This window comes from Saprolegnia diclina, assembly GCF_000281045.1.
Source record: "Saprolegnia diclina VS20 unplaced genomic scaffold supercont1.69, whole genome shotgun sequence".
In the NCBI taxonomy this organism is placed as follows: Eukaryota; Oomycota; class Saprolegniomycetes; order Saprolegniales; family Saprolegniaceae; genus Saprolegnia; species Saprolegnia diclina.
Window position 1 is genome coordinate 71,448 of NW_008246136.1, and position 21,804 is coordinate 93,251.

The window sequence follows — 21,804 nt, forward strand, 5'->3', positions numbered from 1 at the left end:
GGCAACCAATTGAGGCTGACGGCATCGAGTCCTCGGTGAACGAAGAAGGGATGCTTGGCTAGCACCCTCCCGAAAACTGATGTTTCGATTACGATCTGGAAACTAAGTGTACCGAGGTCTGGAAATTCGCTGAGTTGGTCAATCGGCGTTCCCCCATAGTACCTCTATCGAGCTCTGTACCTTGTCGAATTGGTTTACCACAAAGCATTTTCGTTGTTGCAGTGCGTCATTTTCGGTATCATTAGTCCGTATTGGTGGGATGAGGCCCGTTCGTTGTAGTGCGACTATGGTTGGCACAAGCAGATCCCAACGGATTCCAGCGACCCTTGGAATGTGTCACTCGAATGGTTTGCCCAGAAAAGTTATCTAGTATCACGCAACTTGAAGTTGCCTGCGTGTGGCCATATCTGTACAACACCACTATCCGCACGCGCCTCGCAGTACATGGAGCTCCTTCAAAATAGCACAGGCTCTCTCGAGTGCCCTATTGGGCAGAGAGAATGCAAGTAAGCGACTGGAGGAGGATTGAGACGGGACAAGTTGCGTGAATTCAGACGTATTGCAGATGGCAACCGACGCCACATCCATCATAGTGCACCGAAACGCGCCCAACGTTCGACCGAGATAGCGTGATCTCGCTTTCTGTATGGCGCTTTAAAGTTCCAGATTTTGACTTCTCAGCGCGTGGAATCGTCACGTAACCACCCGTGAGGTCCATTGACCATCGCCCCACCGAGCTCGACCAGTTGGACGCACCCCGAGTTGGCTTATTTGATATTCCATGCAGTGTCCTGCCAAAGGGAACAGTACCGATCTCGGTGCTCACTCCATTTTTGGGTCGTACAAGCTTGCGGGCATTCTCCTTTTTTGCGACGGTTTTCGCTGAAACGTATTTGTGATCACAACCACCAAACGACTCTCATAGTGTAATTCGAGGCGATCATGAACGAGTGCGCGGTCTCGTGCCGCTTCCATGTGAGTTACTGCAGCCACGACAGCGTCTTCCAGCCCAAGTACACGCGGTGCGTAGCGCCTAAGATTCCTCGTTTCTTATTGTGACCACGTAGGTATCAAAAGGCTGGCAAAGTCAAGGTACTTCCATCTCAAACGCGATCATGATGGTTATGGACGGGATCCCTGGCTAGGTGCTTCGGTATTGCCAGCCACTCTTGCGGTGGCGCGGGTTCGAAGTCTTGTTAGGTGTTTTCCCCACTGCTGTCCGCGGCACGTCTACTACCGGTACTGCGGCACACCGATCACGGTCCATACCGAGATGCCGCACGCGCCCAAGCCCACGACTGCGTATGTCTCACTGCTGCACTTGGCACCGTCGCTCGAGGCCGAGTGGGCCCTCGGTGACGTCATTGACCCCGTCGACGTCGACCGTCTCACGCGTGACGCGGGCTCGTCGTGGTATGTCGGTCATCAGAAACTGGAGCAACAAGTATGACGAGACTGTCTTTTGCTCTTGTATCGACACATTGACATGCATAGAACGTTGTATCTAGTGTCTTCAACCAAGACCTCGCTGCGGGCTGGACGTATGGCTGGACGAGCGGCCGCAGCCAAGCCGTGCGCGACTGCCAGCACCACGTCAAGGTACGCCCAAGCTGCGGTGGCTGCTACTTCACTGCATTCCCATACGCAGGTGTACATCTTTGACGTCTCTGCGACATCGTGGCGGGTCGTGGCCAAGGTGCTCTCACCAGGCTTCAAGATCGAAACGTATCGGAATGCGACCAAGGCGACGATGTCAAGCACACTGTCGCTGCCCGCACAAATGGCATCGACGTCGCACCTGCTTTCACTCTCGTCCAAGAACATGATTGCCCCCGAGTCGCCTCGCCATGTCTCGTCCCGAACCCAACTCATGGCCAACCACTTGGGCATCCTCGTGCTTTTTCTGCAATTGATGCCCACCGAATGCACGTCTTCGGAATGGTCGAGTCGACTGTTGCAGCACATCACGGGCCGTCCGCCGACTTTGGATGACGCGGGGTCCTTGTTCGCTACGGTAAATACCTTTTTGTATCGGATTCGAAATTGAACCGCGTCTAGTCGCCGGAAACGGACAATCTGTCTGCGTCGTCGCTGCAGCCGCTCCGCGCACTCGCCTCGTCGTGGCTCGTTCATCTCTTCCACCCGCATAACATGGGGCAGTACGAAGCCGTCGTCATGGCGCACCGCGACTGCATTTGCGACAAGGCCGAGCTCACGGCCGCCTACAATGACTGTGTTCATTTACTCTACCGGATTTCCGAAACGTTTTTCAAGACGGACGCGGCCACGTGCACGGGCGATTTTGCAAAGACGATTGCCCACTACTGTCCGTTCCTTGAAGGGGCGCTCGAAGCGCACTTGAAGCGCGAAGGGTACTTCAAATTCCACGCCCTCGTCGCCCATTTCCGCGAAGTGGCCCTCGTAACACCCCCTTTGTTGATGTTTCCATAATGGGACTCGGGATTAGAGCGCGACGCCACAACATGAGCAAAAGCCTACGACGAGCGGGATCTCTGGCGACTGGGTCGTGTGCTTGGCCAAGAGCCATTTGACGCCAGCGCTTGCGCTATCCGTGACTGCTGCCGCCCACTGGGCAACGCTGCTCTCCGCTTGCCACGTCATTCACTGCGAGCACGAGCTACTGGTACGTATAGAGACCGCATGGATAGAATCGTGACGACATCTTTTGCAGGTGCAGTCCAAGTGGAAGCTGTACCCGTCGGCGCCGAGCCATTTTATCTTGGACAACCGCCCACGCGTGCTGCGGACGTTTCCGAATGGCGAGTCGACGATGACTGGGCACGGGTGCACCCTCGGTAGCGACTTTTCGACGAAAGTTTAGTCGTGATTGGTTGCGACTAGATGGCGACTATGTGGGGTACACGTCCAGCGACGCCGTTCATGTGACGTGTTACCGATACAACGTTGAGGCGAACGAAGGCTACCGCGTCACGTTTTGCCTGCGCGCGCGACACGACGACGCGCTGCTGGTGCAATTGCAGTCGCAGCGCGTGGTCCTGCCTGCTATCAACGACGTTCTGCTCTACATGACGGCGCGCGACCGAATGGCGCTCTGGAGCGCCACACAAATCGAAGACGTGATGCACGGTGAGCTCATCTACCAAGATGCGAAAGCGGCGCCGGGGATGGTCGAACTGTAGCCAGCAGTGGCGCTCGACCGTCACTTCGTTGCTTGTCGCACACAGCTGAGGTCAAGACGACCATGACCAAATCAATGCCTTCAGATACCGATAGAAATCAATTCCAATGACTCATTCGTTATTCCAGTGGCGCGCGAGCAGTGTTGGAGAGAGGCCATAATATGGAGCGGTTCTCTGGCGTTCGGGGGGAAATGTGACCACCGCTAACTACGTGTGGACGTGGGTACCAAGCTGCATCTTCACCACTTGCTGCTGAATACCCAAGCGATTATGCCTCTTCCAATGATGACCGCCCTGCGCCACGACGCCTGGCTTCGTGACCACTCGCCCCGGCTTGCGCCATCCATACGCCTCGCCTTCAACACGGCTAAGCCTCGCCGCTGCTGCCGTCTAGCACCACACGCTCTGCATCGAAAGTCGACCCCAAAAACAGCTCAATGTAAATTATATTAAATTTGTTGGAATGAGTCAATTGGGATATTATTCCTACAGGTTTTCCCGTCTTTTTACACGGTGGCGTTGAGAGGTGGGCGTCTTTGGCGAGATGCGTGTTTTTTTGTGATTTATTGTGGGAGGTATTCCTTCGAGGATAAGTGAGTAACGACACCCTCTCAGCCAATCCTGAAGGGATTACGGCACGACGGTTCTTCCGATTGGGTGCAGAGGCAGGGGTCGGCCAATTGAATTTGCATGCGCGCAGCTGGATTTGAACCCGCGAGCACGACCCCGACCCCAAATTATATCTAAAAGACTCACTTCAACAACAACGAACCGGTTGCTGAAATGTGGTTACCGGTATGAGCAAGATCCGTCGCAGTGTCGTTATCAACTGGATCTGCGCTGCTGGATGCAAAACAACGTAGCATCTTCAACTGTGATCGAATCTAGTACCTCAAGCGGTACAGTAACTTGGTCACCATGTAATTCTCGAGACCAGGCACCAAGGCAACTGCGCCGAGGTCGACAGCTCCAACTATGTATTGGATGCTTTCGAGTGACGCCGTACACCTAGTCCTAGTCGATAATAGAACCGCTGTCAGGTAGAATGTCCTGCATCAGGAGCACGGGTCGATAAATGAGGTGCCGGTTCCCAAATGGCCAAGTAAGTTGCATCGGAGCCAGCACCGACACCAGAGATTTTGCATATTGTGCTTGTTTCACCACATGGTTAACTGTGATTGCCCAGTTCGGTATACTGAGCTGGTTGAACCTATCAACGTCGTGTAGCCAAGTTACGGTGTATCGTCTTGTTTCACTTTGCCGTCTCCAGGAGGCTGCCACTTTGGCTGGCACCGGCTTGGGCTTGGAGGACCTAAATTAGGTGCTCTGGGACCGACTTTTTTTGGAGACGATGCGGAGGCTTCTGATTGGATGTTGGGCCCAAGTGACGATAAGAAATAGTTACTGTGAACCGACCGACCCTCTGGACGCCCAAAAGGTCTCGATCGCGTTGCCGCTCAGACCAGAGGCGTGATAGTGTAGGACAACATTTCCATTTTCATTTCGATCGACACACAATCTGTCGCTCACGCCGAGCTTCTAGATTGCGTCGTCTCGGTGATCCTTGGGCGCGCCGTGTCTCTTCTCCATCACTACTGGTGATGGCGAGTCCACCCATTTGCGATAGTTCTATATCTTGTTCGTCGACGACAGTCCTTGTTTATGTTGAGAGCCCGCTTGCCCACCTCGACGTTCAGTTGGCGGCATTCGCTTTTGAGGGACCAGGGCCAGGGCCCGCTTCTTTCTCAAGACCGCATAATCAAGTGCTTTTGTATTTAACGCTTGGGGGCCCTACATTTTTCATGTTTTTTTAAGACAAAAGAGCAATTGCATGTCGGCCGAGGTCGGCCCCGGCGTCGCGTCGAGCGTCTTCCACGTCAACTTTTGCAGCCACGAGACCCTCTTCCAGGACCAGTACACGCGGTAGCATGCTCGTCCTCGACCACCTGCCTCATGCGCCTCGGCTAGGTACCAGCGAGCGCGCAAGGTCAAGGTACGACGACGCTCGCGGTCGCCATCGGCAGCTCATGTGGGCGCTACGTAGGTCATTCGGTACGCACGCCTCTCGGCAAGGCATGGCTGTAGCGCACAATGCTCTAGGTGCTTTCCGCACTGCTGTCCATGCCACGTCGCCAACCGGTACTGCGGCATGCCCCTGCAGCTGCTCACGACGCTGGCGCCGACGTCAACACTGAGAGCGTATGCATCACTGCTCAAGATTGCTCCTGTCGACCACGAGAACTGGGCGCTGGGCGAAATGGTGCCGCCCCAAAATGGCCGCGAAGGCGACGACAGCGATGGCGCCACGTGGTACCCTGGCGAGCAAGAAGTCCTCGACAACGTACCGTAGCCAGGCTCTTCCTGACGATCATCTTGGATGCACGCTTGGATAGAATGTACTCGGGAGCTCGTTCAACCATAGCTTGGTCGATGGCTGGACATACGGCTGGAAGAGTGGCCGTAGCCAAAGCATCCGAGACCGCCTCCACGCCGCCACGGTACCGTCTCGATGGCTACCCACTACCTCTCTCTGGCTCACGCCTCGTGCAGGGTTTCTTGTTTGAAGTCGTCGCGTTAGCCAGCGGCAGCTTGGCTTGGCATCTCATCGCCAAAGTCACGTCGCCCGGCTTCACGGTGGCCACGTACCGCAACCGCGGTGGTGGCGTGCTATCCATGGCAGCTTCGTTGCCGTCGTTGTCGTCCTTGCCGGCGCCGATTCGGACGATGGCCAACGACCTCGGACTTCTGAGCTACTTTCTGGCGTCGGTCGAGCCGTCGAACTTAGCGGCCGAGGTTGCGCTAGTTGGCCACCTCGTCGGCGACATGTCGTCCCCGCCTGCTCCGTTCAACTGCGTGGCCCGCTTGAACGACACGCCGGTGCGAGCCTTTGACGTCCATTTGTATCAAGCACAGTGCGCTCACCCGTAGGTCTCGGACGAGCACGCGTTGACAGCCGCACTGCTCGCGCACTTGCTCGAGCCGAAGCAGGTGGCGCAGCTCCGCGCCTTTGTCCAAACGCACAACGTCTGTGTGCTCGCCAAGGCGACGCTGCGTGACGCGTACAACGACTGCGTCCTGCTGTTGCACAACCTCGCAAATGATTACTTGGTGCGCGCGTTTGAAACGACGCTGTCGCTTCTCGCGTCGCTCGTGCGCCAAAGACACCCGGCACTAGAGCTGGCCGTGCAGGCGCGAATCGACGTCGAAGGTCGGTTCGGGTACCGCTCGGTTGTCGCCCTCTTCCGTGAAGTCTCCTTGGTGCGCGTGCTCCAGTGTCTGAGACATGTAATACTCATTCGGTGTAGTGTGCGATCCACCACCCGGTTGCGCCTACAAGTGCGACGGCATCGGCGCTCTCGGGCGAGTGGGTTTTTGACGCGGACGCCTCTAGTATGGACCTTGCGTCAGGGGCGACGTGTTCGCTATGGGACGCTACGCGCTGGGCGACTTGGCTCTACGGCTGCCGCTTGGACCATCGCGGGCGCACATTGCATGTACGAGAGACTAAGCGCGGAGGGATGCACAACGATTTGTATACATTCAGGTGGCCTCCAACTGGCAATTGTATGCAAGCGAGTCGGTCTTTCTGCTGGACAACACGCCGCGCCTTCTGCGCACGTTCCCAAACGGAGAGTCCACGATGGGTGGGACAGGCGTGGTCCTCGGTGCGTGATATATTCCGCGGATTTCTGATCTTGATAATTTGATATTGTAGACGGCGATTACGTCGGCCACGTCACGAGCGCCGGTGGCATTTACCTCGAGTGCTACCGGTACCACTTGCTCGCCGCGTGCAGCTCCCGTCTCGAACTGCAGCTCAGCGTGCACCACGGCACCCTCTCGTGCAGCTTCAAGTGGTACTGCATCGACGGCCGCCTCGACCCGTCGCTCGTCGTCGCTGCCGCCGCCGAACGACGCGCACTTGTTTGGGCGTCGACGTCGGCGCCGGTCGTGGGCTGTGGGCACGCCGCGTTTGTGCGACGTTCCGTGGACTGAGACGATAAGATGTCGGTTATAGCTATCTCTCAACAAGCACCGCAGTCTCGATCGTGGTTCATCCGAATGATAACGGGACATGTCGCAAAATTCGCTGACGACTAGCTACTACGGTACACATGTGGGTCTGAGCTCCTTCGGCCACCTTGGACATTGCACAAAGCGTGTCACTGTTGCCATGTGTCGCGCCTCCCGATGACACATCATTCTTCCTTGCACATGCCTGCAGTACCTTCGACGCTAGGATATACCTCGGCGGGGCGACAAGGTTGCTCAAATGCCTGCAGACCGAGACTTGATGACATCGGGGTACGGTGATGCCTTTGCGCTCGCGATACTGCGTCACGGCGTCTCTCGCAGCTACATCAGCCGTCGTGACAAGGGTACGACCATCCATATTTTTCAGGTGCCTATCATCGGAGGTTCGTCTCGCCCGCTGGATTTGGAGTTGACGTCACTGCATTTCATGATCCGCAAAACTGATCGGCAGTGGACCCGTGCCTGTCGCCAAGCGTCGCCACGACAACAAGGTACATATACGCGCGGTCATCTTCATCGGCCGCCATCGGCAATGTCAACCCCGACGCACGACTGGAGACGTCAACCCAAGACGATATTGCATCAAGTCGAGGTAAGTACACGCTGTTGCCTTCACATACACGCCCTCATAGTCGCATATCGCGTGAGCCGACCGAGTCCAGTGCTGTTCTGGAAGATGCGATAACATTTGCAGCAAGATTGGGACGATACCGCCGACACGAGCCCTTATACCTTCGTCTCTTGGTCATGTTCGCTCGCACTATGACACCACGGTACGCAGCTTCACGATATAACCATGGGTCAATAAAATATTGACCCATGATATAACGAAAGCGTGTCGAGCCGCAGGTAGGTTTGTTCTAGGACAAAACCGAATTCACCCGACACACCACAACGAGCAAGGGTGGTACTTAGCTCCCACAGGACGGCCACAAGGAGCGTCCACACACGATCTGGTAGAGAACCTCCCAACAACTAGGGTCGCGATCCCAGACTTTTCAATCCGAGCGTTAGTCGTCCGAAGACGGGCTTTGTCGTGGGGACTCGCTCTACATCTCAGCGGTAGGCAACATGCAGTTGACAACGCCGCTCTCTACACCATCATCCCAAGCCGTGACCAGACGCAATGCGTTCAAGAATGCGAGTTTTTGCATGCTGTTTCGCACTGTGCGAGTGCGCTTCCAAGGCCACACTAGTCTACGTTCCGCCATCAAACCCACCACGCCAGCGACAACGCTCGCTCGATTGCGCAGGTCCAAGTGTTTGATAAAACCCAGGTTGCGCAAGGCCATATGATATCCATCGATGCTTCCAGAGCTCCTTTGGCGCCACCCAAGACGAGGTGCGCGGTGAGCAAGTTCCTCCGAAAAAATTCATTACTCTGTGCAAGCTGCATTGATGCGCAACTTGCCAGCGACGAGTTGAGTCGAAGACGCCAGCAAGGTATTCACTCATCTGACATCTGCCATTGCAATTCGCCCTGTCTCGGTTGAGATGAGTGTCGACATCAATTCCGCTTCTTCTTGGGTCGTCACGAGAACGCACCATGCCGGTGAAACCAGCGGAAACACAGGCTCTTGATTTCGGATTTTTCGAGTGCTACGGCTGCCCAGGGTCAACCGTGAGTCGTGTCTGTCGAAGCGGCCCGTGCAGCACAGATCCATCTGCTCAAACCTAGTCAAGCAGCCTTAGGCACCGTGGACCTTTCTTGGGAGCCCAACTGGACGATATATCACCTCGACGACCGCATACAAAACTCAAGTCGGCGGACAGTTCGATGTCTTCGTAGCCGGCAATGTCCATCATCGGACCGCAGCATGATCAACCTCATTTATGGTATCGTTGGCTATCGCCGCGGTAAATCATTCAGTGAATTCGTAAACCCATTGGTTAAAACCACTCTTCACAGCACACAGCAAGAACGAGTAGCGACCACGTACGAGCGACGGTATAGTGATGTTGCCACGCATTTGGCTGTCACTGTCTCGCTGTGCAAATGACGCTCTTGTCAACGCGTTTGCTACCGTGACATCGACGTTTTACGGTCCACACACCAACAGACAATGTCATTTCATCTCATGTTCACGGATGCAAATTTTCATTTCGTTGGCGTCTTTAAATCTTCAAGTCACAGATTCTCCACATTGTCGAGTCACACTTATCGGGAGGTTCACCGCACTGTCTCATTCTGTCGTCACCGCCTGCGTCACAGCGATCGTGTGCGACGCGCCGGCGGCCACTTGCAGCACGCGGACCGTCTCTTCCGCGGCAGCGAGAACGCGAGGCTCTTCGAGTATTGTGGCGTGTGTCCCACTGCCCATCAGATCACACTGCCTGTGGACGTTACTCCCCCAGCCCTAGGGCAGCAGGTTTCAAGAGCCCTTGAAGCGACCAGCTGCGTACCCAGATGCTGCCGTCCGCCAAGGTCCACACAATATGGTTGGCGCCGCACGCCATCGTTCGCACCACCGCTGGCACGTCGAGGGGCGTGAGCCAGTGCTGTACATTAGGCATATCTGGGCACACTAGGCCCGCCAGCAGAACATGCCCCGACTTGAGCAGCACGCACGTATACGCAGCACCGCCACCCACGTCGACGGGCTTTGCCCCGGGCGGTAGCACAACCTACTCGCAGGCTTTGAGTACGGTTTGCCTGTCGAGCCGCAAGGAGTACGCGTAATGGCGACGGAACATCCATTTCGGATCCAATGCCGAGCCGACCGTCGCTGCCGCAGCCCCATGCAAAGAGCGTCCCATCCTACGCACATTGAGACGACGCGTGGGAGAAGACGAGGAAGCAAGTGTACGCGAGAAAGGACCATCGAGTGGTGAGCGCCAGCCGCGATGCGCAGCGCAGCTCCGGGTTCTCTCGTTTCGGCCGAGACTGAAGAAGCACCGTTCGACGCCTCTTTCAAGCTCGCGCTCGCCGAGACGGCTGTTGCCAAGGTGCTTTGGGTCGACCACGCGCTCTCTACGGGGCTTGGACGCTACGCATATTCGTTCAACCGATGCAAAGGACACAGAACGTACGGAGGCTGCGTCGTTCCCGATTGTGGTTTCGCGCCCGAGCTGGAAGAAGCGGTTGCAGCCCCACGAAAAGACCGCGCCTTGTGACGACATGGCCAGCGAGTGGGCATCACCGCACGCGACAGCGCTGATGTAGGCGCCTTGTAGTCCATCTAACAAAGCTCAGCCGTCGTCGTTGATGTAGTTGTATGCAGGGACAAGCTCACCTTCGATGCGACGTGGGGTGATGCTCATGGGTACTGTCGCGCTTGGCAGACCGAGTTGCCCGACTGCGTTCGTACCTACATGTATGTATACGTGAGAATAATGGTAGGCAAATGAGAGAGACCCCAGGCAAAGACGTGGCCGTTGATGTCGCACGCCAGCATGTGAAAGGATCCGCAGGCCACCTCCGCGATATAAGAATGATAAGGACTAGGATAAAGTCGCAAAATGGCGTTCCACCTGCAACACTTTGGTGACGCCGACGACGCGCTGCGGCATCTCGACGTGGTTGATTGCTTGTGGGTACCCGAGCCGCCCTCCGTACGCGTCTCCCCACGTTGCGACCGCACCAGAATCTAGTCGTTTATGAAGTCGTAGCAGACAAAGACTATGGAATGTACTACCTGAAACGGAGGCAAAACACCGATGGCCGACCGCTACATGGTACACACAGCCCTCGACTGGTATCGGGTCGATGCGACCCGAGACGTGCAGTACAGACGGCGTGTCCTCGGTCGTTCTCATTGAGCGATCGCCCTCTGGCTGCGCTGCGAGTGCCGTCAGTGACAACTCGTTGTGACTCGTCGTCATCGTGCTTGTCAGAAGCCATTCAAGGGCAACTTGAAAGTTGGCCATCGTGAAACTATATATCAGAGTATCAAGCAAAGGGTGCAATAAATAAGGTACCCAATGGCCGAGACCGTCGCCGGCACAAAGTGATACTGCTCCATGTACTGCAGCATGGCCGCAAATGGGAAGCGGCCGTCAGATGTGATGCCCGCACGCACCAGAATGTAGATGAGCTGGTCCAAGACATCGTCCGTGCTCAAGTGAAACTCGCCTATCGCTCTATCTTGATACATTGATACAAAAGCAACCTGCGCACCGAGCGGCCACTTGTGCCGAATGAGACGCGCATGAATCGCGTCTTGCACCGACTGGAGCACGCGCTTGAGCTGAAGGAGCATACCCAGTGGCGTCGTCTGGTTGTATGCAGACAAGAGTAACGCGATGGCTTCCTTGTGTTGACACTAGAGATATGTTCATTTATATCAGCAATTTTAAAAGAAATTAGTACCTGGTACTCCCGTCGAATCTTAAACGTTGATGGCGTCGCGTTGCGCAACGCAAACCACGCGGCCTCGAGCTTGGCTTGGTCGGCGACGCAGCTACATGCATGCGCTGGTGTAGCAGTCTGCGCAAATCAACCAGATACGTACGTTGCTTCCAGTCGGTGGAGCACCTTTGCATGCACTTGCTCGAGCAAGTACGACTCGACCGCTTGGTCCAGCTGCAGCGAGCGCTGGTGCGTGCGCGGTCCGAGGTCGAGCGTGCCGTTCTCCAATAGCAGCGCGGTGCTCTGCTGCCATACGCGGCCAAGGTTTTCCGGACCAAACGCCGGATCTACCGACGCAATGGCAAGTCGATACATTGATACAAAAGTCGTACGGGACGGCGGCAGGCGCTGCACTTGGTGGACAAAGTAGTCGAGCGATGCAAAGACCGACTCGGACTCGGGATAGGCGCGCATGAGCGCAATGTACCGGCGAAAGGTCTTGACGTCCATTTCGCCCATCTCGTCCGGAACGGCGACGCCGCCTTCGAGCGGCCGGTTGATGTGCACGAGGCTCACCTGCCTCGCTCGATTGCACTGCGTTCTTATCGGGAGACACACAAGTACCTGCAACGAGCGGTGCGGCCACTCTTCCGTCATGAGAATGCGAACGACGCGGGCGTCATGAAAGCCCGCTTTGGTGTGGATGTGGGCGCCGACGACCGCAATCTGCTTGCCTAGCCGCCCGTCATGAGCCAAGGCCATGCGATTCAATGGTACCGTTGAGGCTGCGGTACTGGCCGACCTGCGCGTCTGGGAGCAGAAAGTGCGTCTGCAGCTGCGTTCGCGAGATCGCCGCCGTTAGCAGCGAGAGACTTTGCGGTATGCACATGAGGCACTTGAGGCCATCGGCGCTGGCCGCCGTCTGCCGCATGCAATCGTCGACGAGCGCGTCGCAGTGGGCAGCAAAGGCCGCCAAGAACGGATGCGCCGAGCTCATGCCAGCGGATCGCGGTGCAACCTGTGAAAGTGTATCGCGTCTGTCTTTATGAAACATCAATATAATACATACACAAGAAAAGGAATTTATTTAAAATAAAAGAATCGATTGTGACGGGTGTTGAGTAAAAAGCAAGCGTTAAAAACGTTAAATAAGAGCGAACAAGACGCACCCGTTGGGATCAGGTGCGGAACCGGCTGGTGCGGTCGCCAGCGGTAAAGATTCCGCACATTGCCGAAGGACCTTTTGTTCTCGAGCTTTTCGCGCGTGGATTTCATGATAGGTTTTCGCAGACGCAGAGTCTTCTACTGAACTAGAGCTCTAGTGTACTAGATAGCGCTGCCTCGAAATACATTGAGCTAGAGCGGTATATCACGTCCCTAGAGTTTGCATACAAGGTGATAACTTCTTGGAGAAAGCTTATGAAATGGGTGCACGGTCGGTGTTGAACCAGACCCCGGACCAGCTTTCCACGCACGCCAGCGCACAATAGCTACTAGAATACCGTTCATTTTCGCTGGTCGTCGCCACCGCACCAGACGCTAGCGATGCGATAATTTGAGGGCTTGAGCGAGAAAATTGCGTCGCCGAGAAGCAAATTCGATCGAAGATATGTCGCGGCGCATGTTCGTTTGTCCCGGTTTATCCCAGTATGTGCGCCCAGTGCCCCGTTTAGCATACAAAGACCAAGTCGGGCAAAACGCTCTCTGGTCTTTGTCCCAACATGTCGCAGATGACACCGGCGCAACTTCAACCAGGTCCGGTTTCGCTTCTGTTTGGTCACTTTGCCTTTTGGCTGCCACAACACACTCGCCTTCCAGCAAACGAAAACGATGACGAAGCCCCACGCACAGTACATGATGGGCGACAGCAGCGCCGTGCTCACCCGCCAGCAGACCCACGTCTCGGCGCGCAGCATCCACGTCCTCCACACCGGCGCCAAGACGCCAACGACATCGCCCTTCTTTGTGCCCGCGACCCTCGTCGTCGTCGCTGTCTTGCGGGGCGAGACCGTTGACCTCTCGCACGCCACTTTTGTCCACCCAACAACAATCATCAAGGTCTATGCGATCCTCGGTGGCGTGCGCATCATCTTGCCCCGGGGTGTTCGCTTCGAGTCGAGCGGCGTCGGCGTCGCAGGCTCCTTCAAGAGCGTGGCTGAAGACGACTCGCTCTCGACGGAGGCGCCGCTGGTGCAGATCCGGGGCCTCTCGGTCCTCGGCAAAACCGCACCCAGCGTCAACCACGACGCAGCGCCCGTTGCGATGATGTACTCGTTCGAGAAGGCCACACACGCCGGCCATCATCCTTCGCTGCGAGCGGCCGCGCGCGCATAAACAAAGGGTCTCTTTTATTTATATACACTAATGATATAATCTGTATACTTGAAAATCGTACCTCGACGCGCCTCTCGTTCCGACGACATATCAATCGATCAGCCTTTGCCCAAGCTGAGGCGACGGCTCAACGCTGGTACACACGACCGACTTGACATATCTCGACCATCATCGCTTGCGTTGCTGTTCACGTTGCAGTGGACTGGCTGCCAAGGACTTGGGGAGACGCTGCACAGGCGATGATCACTGGCATGATGGTGTCAATGGCAAAGTGCACTTTGCCACTTCATTAAAGTTGTTGAGTGTTTTTACAGCCAGTTGCACTTAATCGATCGGGTACCGGTACTGATACGGCGCCTTGCGATAGCCCTACCTACGCACAGTCAGTAAGGAGGCGACCTCGTTGGACCGAGTGTTGGGTTCCACCGACGATCAGATCTGCTTGAAGCTGGAAATACGCAATTTTTTGAGCCAATCAAACGTGTTCCATCGACGGCCGAGCCAATCAACACGGACGTTTGCACCTTCCGAAAGCCATGACCGGGGCGACGACAACCATCGCCCGCAGTGACTGCGTCGCGCTCGACGCGTCCGACAAGCTCGCATCGCTCCGTGACCTCTTTTCCCTTCCGCCCAACCAGATCTACCTCGACGGCAACTCGCTCGGGGTGCTGCCCACGGCCACGTCCGGTCGCCTTCAGGCGGTCATCGCCGACGAGTGGGGCACGGACCTCATCCGCAGCTGGAACAGCGCCGGCTGGATGGACTTGCCCAACCGCATTGGTGACAAGATCGGAACGCTTATCGGCGCGTCGCCCGGTCAAGTGATCGTTGCCGACTCGACGTCGGTCAACCTCTACAAAGTCCTCAGTTCCGCGCTGGCGCTCCAGCGCGCTGACGCGACCAAGACGACCATCTTGTCGGATGCGAGCATGTTTCCCAGCGACCTCTACGTCGCCGAGGGCTTGGCCAAGACGTGGAACCTCGAACTACAGCTCGTGCCAACGTCCGACCTCCTCGCAGCGATTGGTCCCCACACGGCGGTCGTGCTTCTCACGCCCGTGAGCTATCGGACTGGCGAGCTCCTCGACATGCACCAATTCACGTCCGTGGCCCACAGCGCTGGTGCACTCATGGTCTGGGACCTCGCACACTCGGCGGGCGCCCACGTCGTCGACTTGCTCGGGTGCGACGCGGACTTTGCGATCGGGTGCGGCTACAAGTACCTCAATGGCGGCCCCGGCGCGCCTTCGTTTGTATGGGCCCATCCTCGACACGTCAACGCTGTCTCGCAGCCGCTGCAGGGCTGGCTTGGCCACGACGCGCCCTTCTCATTTGCGACGTCGTACGTGCCAGCGCCCGGCATCCAGCGCTACGTGGCGGGAACACCGCCCGTGCTCAGTCTCGCGGCGCTCGAATGTGGTGTGGATACAGTCCTGGCTGCCTCGCCGCTCGGCGGTATGCCAGCCCTTCGGCGGAAATCGCTGGCGCTAACGCGCCTCTTTATCGACTGCATCGCCGAGCGCTGTGGAAATGCGTTCGAGGTGGTGACGCCGACCGAGGATACGCGCCGGGGTAGTCAAGTGAGCTTGCGCTTGACGCGCGGTACCGGCCAGAATGCGTACGCGATCGTCCAGGCGCTCATCGCCGAGCACAACGTCGTTGGCGACTTTCGCGCGCCGGACCTCTTGCGCTTCGGGTTCACGCCGCTCTACACGCGGTTTGTCGATGTGTTTGACGCCGTATATGCCATTGCGAGCGTGCTCGAGACGCGCGCGTACGAAGCGCAGGTGTACCAAGTGCGCGCCAAAGTGACGTGAGACGACAGACAACAACGACGAGCGCTTGGTTCGATGGAGAAGTCTAGGACTCGTGAGCTGAGTGCAAACAGGAGAATCAATACATCGTGCTGAATGGATGTATCGATGATTAGTCGATGAGACCAGTACGCCACATTCGATGCCCTTGGGCAAACCAAGGCTTTGCTCGGCCATAGAACGAGGCTTTTACGACATACTAGTACGTAGTAGCAAAATCCGAAGAGTACGTGACCCAAAGGTACGTCGTGATCGTCGCTATCACACTGTGTGGGCATCACAAATGAGCTCAACTCGAGACTCGAGGTTACCCTGGCTACGCATTCTACGCCGTTGTTGTCGCCGCCTGAGCATGGCTCCGGAGTGACTACCGAATCAGAAGATTTGCGCTCAGATTTGAGCTTTGGCTGAAGCCACTGTCACCTGAGTTGAAGGACGACAGATGGTGTTGGCTTGTTGAAGATACTGTAGTCACGTCCGTCGTTGCCACGGGCTGTGGTGGACCAGTGTCGATGGTGGACTGTTTGGGCCACGCTCTATTATGTACCGTGCTTGCCAAAGAAAGGGTGCCCTGCTGGGCAATGATGGAATCTAGTCGACAAGAGGCTCCACGAGACCATATCTCGAGGCTATCTCTGCGTTGGGTATTGCTGCTCAAAGTATCTAGTCGTGCACTCTGGCTTGGTGAGCCAAACCAACCCAGCCAGCCAAAACAGTGTGTTTGTCCAACCAGACTTGAGAGCACTCACATCAAATACATATGTCGGTGGTCTGAGTCCGAGCACATCAATGCGGCACCGCACCCAAAGGCTGCCCAATATACACCCACTGCACGGTCCACTGCACCAGCGTTTGCACTCGTCGATGACTCGGCGTCAACCCAGCTCCTGTCACAATGGCGCGTGAGCTTCATCCGGACTACTAGTACGCGCGTAAGGCCTGTAGGTTTATTACCGCCACCAAGACACTCGAACTGGCAGCTTCCACACTCTCAAGATGCATCCTACTGTGAGCTCCTACTGTGCGTTCGCACGGTTATCAGACCCGTGCCCAACTGGTGTTCTCAGAGAGTTCTCAGGCTCTTCGTCTTCTCAGATGCTATCAACACCATCACATTCCGTCACACTTTGAAATTGACCATGAAGGTGCTATACTGCCTCGCCGCGCTTCTCGCCGCCGTCTCGACGGTCACCGCCGCCGAAGACGACAAGCAGCGGACGCCCGAGCAGCTCGCGGCCATTCAGGACGATGCCGATGTCAACCGCAAGTGCCACACGGCGAATGCCAACTACATTCCGTCGCTCACAAAAGGCAAGTACGTCGATTCGGCTTTCCACAACTGCTTTCGCACCGACACGCAGATCACCGAGCTCCTCGACGCGTACGTCAAGCTCAACCCGGAGGTCTTTACCAAGTTTCCCGTCGGCCTGAGCTACAACAAGCAAACGCTGTACGGCTACAAGCTCGCGGCGTCGCCGTCGGCCACGCAGGCCATTTACCTTCAGTCGCTCATCCACGCGCGCGAGTGGGCCACTGGGTCGTCCAACCTCTACGCAATCTCGGCGCTCCTCGACGACATCAACAACGGCAAAGTCGCGGGGTCGCTCCTTGAATCCTATGCCTTTTACTCGGTCCCGATCGTCAACGTCGACGGGTACCAGATGAGCTGGAACGGCAACCGGTACCAGCGCAAGAACGCTAACGGTGTCGACCTCAACCGCAACTGGCCCGGCCCGTACGACGACCCGAACCCGCCCAAGCCTTCGGACGAGACGTACCCGGGCCCGTACCCGTGGAGCGAGCCGGAAACCAAGACCATTGGCTCGTGGCTGCTCAGCAAGAAGGGCGAGCTCGCGGGCTTGATCGATTTGCACTCGAACGCCGGCGCGGTACTGATCCCGGTCGGTGACACGAAGGCTGCGCTCCCGGGCGACACGGACGCGCGCCTTCTCAAGCTCGGGAATGCCCTTGGCACGGCCATGGGTGGTGACTACGAGGTCGGCCGCAGCTACGAGATCCTTGGCTACATGGTCTACCACGGCACGCGCGACTGGGGCCTTCGTAACTTGGACAAGCCGACGCTCACGGTCGAAATGATTGGCGAAGACTTTGTCGTGCCTGCGTCGACGATCCGCGCCCGCGGCCAAGAGCTCTACGCTGGTCTGCAGACGTACGCCAAGGAGTGCACGATCTACAACGGCAAGAACCCGACGTCGAGCCCGACACCCATCGTGACGCCGCGCCCGAGCTGCTAAGTGTTGCGCGCGTCTCGTCTTGTTACTACCTTTCCTCAACAACGTCTTTTTTGTTTGCGACATGCACAATATTGTCTTGTTTCTTGGCGACCGACGACGACGATAATACTAGTGGCATCGATTGGAGGCATCCCGAACGAACCACCCCTGTTGCGTCGATATATTAGTAACCCGACCCCTACCCTAGCCCTCGAAACGCTGTGAAAGCCGCACGCCGACGTATATCTATCAAGTTGATACTGCAAATGGCTTGTCTCGATGGAGAAACTAGTAGCGGGGCTTGTTCCAGACCCACTTGTTGCCAGAGTACTTGATGCCATCAAGGACCGGGCACCCGCCGTGGAGGCTCATGGGGTCGTTGACGCCGTTTGCGAGCATGCTAGCCAACGCCTGAGCGCGCATTTTCAATGTATGTAAACGTACCTGTAAAAGACGACGACCTTGCGCTTCTTGGGTGCGACCTTGAGACCTTTTGTGCAGTCCTTCATCGAGTCGGGCTGTGGGAGGCCGCCGGCGCGCGGGAATATCGTGTGCCCGCCGCTGGCAACGTCCGACATGTACCAAAATACTGTGATCATGCGGTTCTTATAGCCGTGGTGGATGCTTTCGACCACATCTGGCGAGTTCTGGTAGCTCTCGACGGGAAAGTAATCCGTGTGGTGATCGTACTTTTGCGTCTCCTCGTAGCGCAGCACTTGGACGTCTTCTTGGTGCGAGATTGGGACTTTGACGAGGTCCTCCACGCGCTTATCGATGCCCTCCACGAGCGCGTGGCGGTGCGACGGTAGAAAGTACGTCGTGCTCGTGCGCCACTCGGTCGCGGGCTTGCCAGCGTCCCCGTCCTGGAGCGTCACACCTATCAGTCTCTTGCTTGAGATTTTGGTCGCTAAAAGAGTTGGCTGGCATGCGACATACCCGAAGGCGCCAAGTGCTCCATCGAGAGGTCGAGGATCACGTCGATTTCATCGTCGCGCAAAAACTCTTCGACCGAAAAGACGAGCGGCGTCATCGCGAGCGTCTCGAGCACGACGTCGCCAAGCCCGTGGAGGTTCGGGACTGTGCGCTTATGGCCAACGCGGATACCCGGCCAAATGAACTGACCGCCTTCAAACACATAGACGATCGACGCAGCGTGGATCTGGCTGAGCTGCCACAGGCGGTCGCCGCGTGCTGAGAAGAAAGCCCAGCGCTGCTTGTACTTTTTCTCAATGTCGCTCGACGGAAGCGCAATCTGTAGCAGCGACTCGAGCTCGGCGCGGAGTGCGCCCAGGTCGAGCGCGGTCTCAAACGGCAGTGGCGCCGCCGTCGCAAGGCCTTCCTTGTACGCCAGACCTTGCACGCTGTGCATACATGTGAGACCAAGGAGCATTTGATAGCACGTACGTATCGTGCGTCGTCTTGCGGATGCAAAGCACATGGAAGCCTTGGACCGGAAGGACGTCCGTCAAGTGGGCCGACGCGGCGGCGGCGCACGCAGCGGCGTCGTAGGGACTGCCGACCGGCGACGGCGTCGGCAACCGCATGTCCATCTGCAGCGATCGCGCGACGGGCGCAAGCACGTGATGCTGGAGGAGCTCGCTGTAGTAGTAGCCAGCGACGGCGACGAGGACGATCAGTGCATGGAGAAGCTTGCCCATGGTGCTCTGCTCGCCACGCGGCAAATCTTAGACTGGCGTCGCCGCAACGCACCGATTGGTGCAGCTATTTAGGTTCTAGCCAATCCGTGCTACGTCTTCTTTGGCTTTTGACCAATCGCATGCGTCGACGTCGGTTGCGGAACTGAATCTCAATGCTGGATGCTCAAAAATCGAACCAACGCCAATGAAGCACAGCTTTGCTTGGGCTATTTTTTCGTTTGGAGCAACACTCACCACAAGCTCGAGGACACGAGCGATATCGAGCCAAATCGTCGCTAGCTATTTCCCGTGTCGCTCGAGGGCGAGCTAGGGTAGCGGAAGATTCATATATCCTCGCAAACCGCCATCACGATTTATTTCAAGTATTGGTGAAGTAAGAGGAAGTACGACTGAGGCTTGAGCCCGGCACCTATTCCGCGTACAATCTGGGTCCTCCGTGTCGACGACGGGACGCGTTTTGGCACAAAAACGAGGTGCACTGGGTTTGGACAATTGCTCCGTCGAGGCAACCAACACGTCCATCACACGCCACTTGTCTCGGTACCACAGCGTATGTCCTTTGGTTGCTTGATCATTTATCGACATCATTATTTCGACTATTCTCCGCTATTTGAAATTGTGAGTTTAGCGCTATTTGTTTCGTTTTTCGACGGTGACGAGCAGTATGGAAGGTTCAACGTACCTGCGTTGGTGGAGAAGTTGCGCCTCACTTTCATATCTGGCCGCAGCATGAGCACGCGGGCCCACGCGCTCACGCTGCTTTTTGCGGTAGCCATTGGCCTCTACTCGATCTCGCCCCCGACACTCGTCGACTACAAACACCTCATCGCGTCTCTCTTGGCGCCTGCAATTCATTTTGAGGTGGATCCTGCCTTCAACGTCTCCGCGTGCAAGGCCGCTGCAGCGTCCCACTTGTCCAACACCACGTACGTCCGTGGCTTCCACGTTCTCTGCCTCGCGGCCACCGCCAACAACACGTACACCCTCCAAAGTGTTGACAAAGGGTTCACTTGCTATGTGTTTAGTATCCAAGGGCTCGTGTACGAAGACGGCGTGCTTGGGTACCCTTTGTACTATGCGACAGCGCGCGACCTCGACGAGCTATTCCGCGCGCTGCCAAAGTCGAGCTTGGAGGACGCGGACGCGCTGCAGTGGAAGCAGCCACCTCGGTTTTACGCCCCCGACGGCGACTTGCTCTTGTTCGTGGACCAGCTGCTTGCCTACAATATCGTCTATCTCTTCGAAGGCGGCCAGTTCATTTGGCCAGGGCTCTACGTCGGGCACCGACGGGTCGTACCCGACCTTCCGGGGGTAGGGGATGTCGTGCTCGAGACGCTCTCGATGCAGCCACTCGTACTGGCGGTCGACCGGTTTTTGCACAACGAAGAAATCAACGTCATCGTCGAGCTCGCGCTTCCCCATCTCGCTGCCTCCAGTACGTTGCTGCATTTTGCATATTCCAACTCAGATCAGGAGCGTAGCGGTCAAGCTCCAAGATGGTGACGAAGACAAACCCGCGTCCGAGTGGCGCACGAGCTCCCAGTACTTTCTTCCGTCGTCCGAGAGTCCCATCTTGGCGCGTACGACACAGAGACACAGAGACTTCTCTCGCTAACTATCCGTCTGTAGAGATCGACGACCGTGTTGAAGCGCTCGTCAAGGTGCACAAGACGCACCAGGAGCCAGTCCAAGTCCTGCGCTACGAAAAGAGTCAGAAATACGACCACCACACCGACTACTTTGACGCCAACATGTACGACAACAGCCCCGACTTCCAAGACTACCTCCATCACGGCCACAAGAACCGCATGATCACGGTGTTTTGGTACATGTCGGACGTTGCGGCCGGCGGGCACACGGCCTTTCCGCGCGCCGGCGGCCGTCCCCAGCCCGACTCGATGACCGACTGCACAGAAGGGCTCCTCGTCGCGCCCAAGAAGGGCAAGGTCATCGTCTTCTACAGGTATACTGCAACACTTTGCGAACACCACGGCAGGATATATCCATGTCGTAGCATGCTCCCGGATGGATCGCTCGACCCGGTGAGCCTCCACGGCGGGTGCCCCGTCCACGACGGCGTCAAGTACTCGGGCAACAAGTGGGTCTGGAACAAGCCGCGGTAGATAACGCAGTAGCATAACCAGCACCCGCTACGTGAATGCATACAGCCAACCACCAAGTCGTATCTATCTATCTATCTATCTATCTATCTATCTATCTATCTATCTATCTATCTATCTATCTATCTATCTATCTATCTATCTATCTATCTATCTA

At 56.7% G+C, this 21,804-nt stretch overlaps 8 protein-coding genes across 9 annotated transcripts; 6 read left to right on the forward strand and 2 right to left on the reverse strand.

Annotated features, from left to right (window-relative positions):
- The first annotated feature begins 930 nt into the window (after nt 1-930).
- SDRG_14218 lies at nt 931-3,287 on the forward strand. 2 transcript variants are annotated; one of them, XM_008620331.1, is made up of 10 exons: nt 931-1,022; nt 1,068-1,092; nt 1,146-1,153; nt 1,201-1,444; nt 1,495-1,599; nt 1,649-2,014; nt 2,059-2,421; nt 2,468-2,644; nt 2,693-2,816; nt 2,863-3,287. In XM_008620331.1, exons 1-10 carry the CDS (start codon nt 943-945, stop codon nt 3,159-3,161), a joined length of 1,791 nt encoding a protein of 596 aa, XP_008618553.1. In that variant the 5' UTR covers nt 931-942; the 3' UTR covers nt 3,162-3,287. The 2 variants fall into 2 exon arrangements, with proteins under 2 accessions (XP_008618553.1, XP_008618552.1); XM_008620330.1 differs by having other exon boundaries at nt 1,146-1,413; nt 1,509-1,599.
- A 1,705-nt stretch (nt 3,288-4,992) lies between these two features.
- On the forward strand, nt 4,993-7,209 carry SDRG_14219 (hypothetical protein; the record flags this gene model as incomplete). Its single annotated transcript, XM_008620332.1, has 10 exons — nt 4,993-5,084; nt 5,130-5,154; nt 5,206-5,213; nt 5,262-5,502; nt 5,555-5,659; nt 5,712-6,038; nt 6,090-6,419; nt 6,467-6,655; nt 6,706-6,826; nt 6,877-7,209. 10 exons carry the CDS (start codon nt 4,993-4,995, stop codon nt 7,155-7,157), a joined length of 1,719 nt encoding a protein of 572 aa, XP_008618554.1. The 3' UTR covers nt 7,158-7,209.
- A 2,057-nt stretch (nt 7,210-9,266) lies between these two features.
- On the reverse strand, nt 9,267-12,522 carry SDRG_14220 (hypothetical protein). Its single transcript, XM_008620333.1, has 16 exons — nt 12,262-12,522; nt 12,109-12,218; nt 11,877-12,060; nt 11,648-11,831; nt 11,506-11,596; nt 11,314-11,458; nt 11,115-11,268; nt 10,832-11,070; nt 10,668-10,783; nt 10,552-10,612; nt 10,430-10,504; nt 10,227-10,375; nt 10,004-10,183; nt 9,871-9,954; nt 9,600-9,821; nt 9,267-9,553 (listed from the first exon to the last, which is right to left on the reverse strand). Exons 1-16 carry the CDS (start codon nt 12,479-12,481, stop codon nt 9,380-9,382), a joined length of 2,388 nt encoding a protein of 795 aa, XP_008618555.1. The 5' UTR covers nt 12,482-12,522; the 3' UTR covers nt 9,267-9,379.
- Nucleotides 12,523-13,255: 733 nt separating this feature from the next.
- Nucleotides 13,256-13,878, forward strand: SDRG_14221 (hypothetical protein). Its single transcript, XM_008620334.1, has one exon. The coding sequence runs from the start codon at nt 13,315-13,317 to the stop codon at nt 13,816-13,818; it is 504 nt and encodes a 167-aa protein (XP_008618556.1). The 5' UTR covers nt 13,256-13,314; the 3' UTR covers nt 13,819-13,878.
- A 400-nt stretch (nt 13,879-14,278) lies between these two features.
- Nucleotides 14,279-15,758, forward strand: SDRG_14222 (kynureninase). The gene has a single exon (XM_008620335.1). The coding sequence runs from the start codon at nt 14,355-14,357 to the stop codon at nt 15,636-15,638; it is 1,284 nt and encodes a 427-aa protein (XP_008618557.1). The 5' UTR covers nt 14,279-14,354; the 3' UTR covers nt 15,639-15,758.
- Nucleotides 15,759-16,762: 1,004 nt separating this feature from the next.
- On the forward strand, nt 16,763-17,959 carry SDRG_14223 (hypothetical protein). Its single transcript, XM_008620336.1, has one exon. It carries the CDS (start codon nt 16,775-16,777, stop codon nt 17,888-17,890), a length of 1,116 nt encoding a protein of 371 aa, XP_008618558.1. The 5' UTR covers nt 16,763-16,774; the 3' UTR covers nt 17,891-17,959.
- Nucleotides 17,953-19,550, reverse strand: SDRG_14224 (hypothetical protein). The gene is made up of 4 exons (XM_008620337.1): nt 19,274-19,550; nt 18,806-19,230; nt 18,314-18,746; nt 17,953-18,269 (listed from the first exon to the last, which is right to left on the reverse strand). The coding sequence occupies exons 1-4, from the start codon at nt 19,525-19,527 to the stop codon at nt 18,158-18,160; spliced, it is 1,224 nt and encodes a 407-aa protein (XP_008618559.1). The 5' UTR covers nt 19,528-19,550; the 3' UTR covers nt 17,953-18,157.
- A 636-nt stretch (nt 19,551-20,186) lies between these two features.
- On the forward strand, nt 20,187-21,706 carry SDRG_14225 (hypothetical protein). The gene is made up of 5 exons (XM_008620338.1): nt 20,187-20,504; nt 20,553-20,962; nt 21,009-21,107; nt 21,157-21,490; nt 21,542-21,706. Exons 1-5 carry the CDS (start codon nt 20,257-20,259, stop codon nt 21,648-21,650), a joined length of 1,200 nt encoding a protein of 399 aa, XP_008618560.1. The 5' UTR covers nt 20,187-20,256; the 3' UTR covers nt 21,651-21,706.
- The last annotated feature ends 98 nt before the right edge of the window (nt 21,707-21,804 follow it).

What these genes read in the sequence shown, in the direction of transcription:
- SDRG_14223 (XM_008620336.1), top strand. Translation starts at nt 16,775, where the DNA reads ATGAAGGTGCTATACTGCCTCGCCGCGCTTCTCGCCGCCGTCTCGACG.
- SDRG_14218 (XM_008620331.1), top strand. Translation starts at nt 943, where the DNA reads ATGAACGAGTGCGCGGTCTCGTGCCGCTTCCATGTGAGTTACTGCAGC. An exon ending in ACTGCCAGCACCACGTCAAG is followed by an intron (nt 1,600 to 1,648) that starts GTACGCCCAAGC and finishes TCCCATACGCAG; the next exon opens with GTGTACATCTTTGACGTCTC. An exon ending in ATTTCCGCGAAGTGGCCCTC is followed by an intron (nt 2,422 to 2,467) that starts GTAACACCCCCT and finishes ACTCGGGATTAG; the next exon opens with AGCGCGACGCCACAACATGA.
- SDRG_14221 (XM_008620334.1), top strand. Translation starts at nt 13,315, where the DNA reads ATGACGAAGCCCCACGCACAGTACATGATGGGCGACAGCAGCGCCGTG.
- SDRG_14224 (XM_008620337.1), bottom strand. Translation starts at nt 19,527, where the DNA reads ATGGGCAAGCTTCTCCATGCACTGATCGTCCTCGTCGCCGTCGCTGGC. An exon ending in CGCAAGACGACGCACGATAC is followed by an intron (nt 19,231 to 19,273) that starts GTACGTGCTATC and finishes ATGTATGCACAG; the next exon opens with CGTGCAAGGTCTGGCGTACA. An exon ending in AAGGTCGTCGTCTTTTACAG is followed by an intron (nt 18,270 to 18,313) that starts GTACGTTTACAT and finishes GGCGTTGGCTAG; the next exon opens with CATGCTCGCAAACGGCGTCA.
- SDRG_14220 (XM_008620333.1), bottom strand. Translation starts at nt 12,481, where the DNA reads ATGAGCTCGGCGCATCCGTTCTTGGCGGCCTTTGCTGCCCACTGCGAC. An exon ending in GGCCGCACCGCTCGTTGCAG is followed by an intron (nt 12,061 to 12,108) that starts GTACTTGTGTGT and finishes CGAGCGAGGCAG; the next exon opens with GTGAGCCTCGTGCACATCAA. An exon ending in TGGCGGACGGCAGCATCTGG is followed by an intron (nt 9,554 to 9,599) that starts GTACGCAGCTGG and finishes CTGCTGCCCTAG; the next exon opens with GGCTGGGGGAGTAACGTCCA.
- SDRG_14225 (XM_008620338.1), top strand. Translation starts at nt 20,257, where the DNA reads ATGAGCACGCGGGCCCACGCGCTCACGCTGCTTTTTGCGGTAGCCATT. An exon ending in TCCCCATCTCGCTGCCTCCA is followed by an intron (nt 20,963 to 21,008) that starts GTACGTTGCTGC and finishes TCAGGAGCGTAG; the next exon opens with CGGTCAAGCTCCAAGATGGT. An exon ending in AAGGTCATCGTCTTCTACAG is followed by an intron (nt 21,491 to 21,541) that starts GTATACTGCAAC and finishes TCCATGTCGTAG; the next exon opens with CATGCTCCCGGATGGATCGC.
- SDRG_14222 (XM_008620335.1), top strand. Translation starts at nt 14,355, where the DNA reads ATGACCGGGGCGACGACAACCATCGCCCGCAGTGACTGCGTCGCGCTC.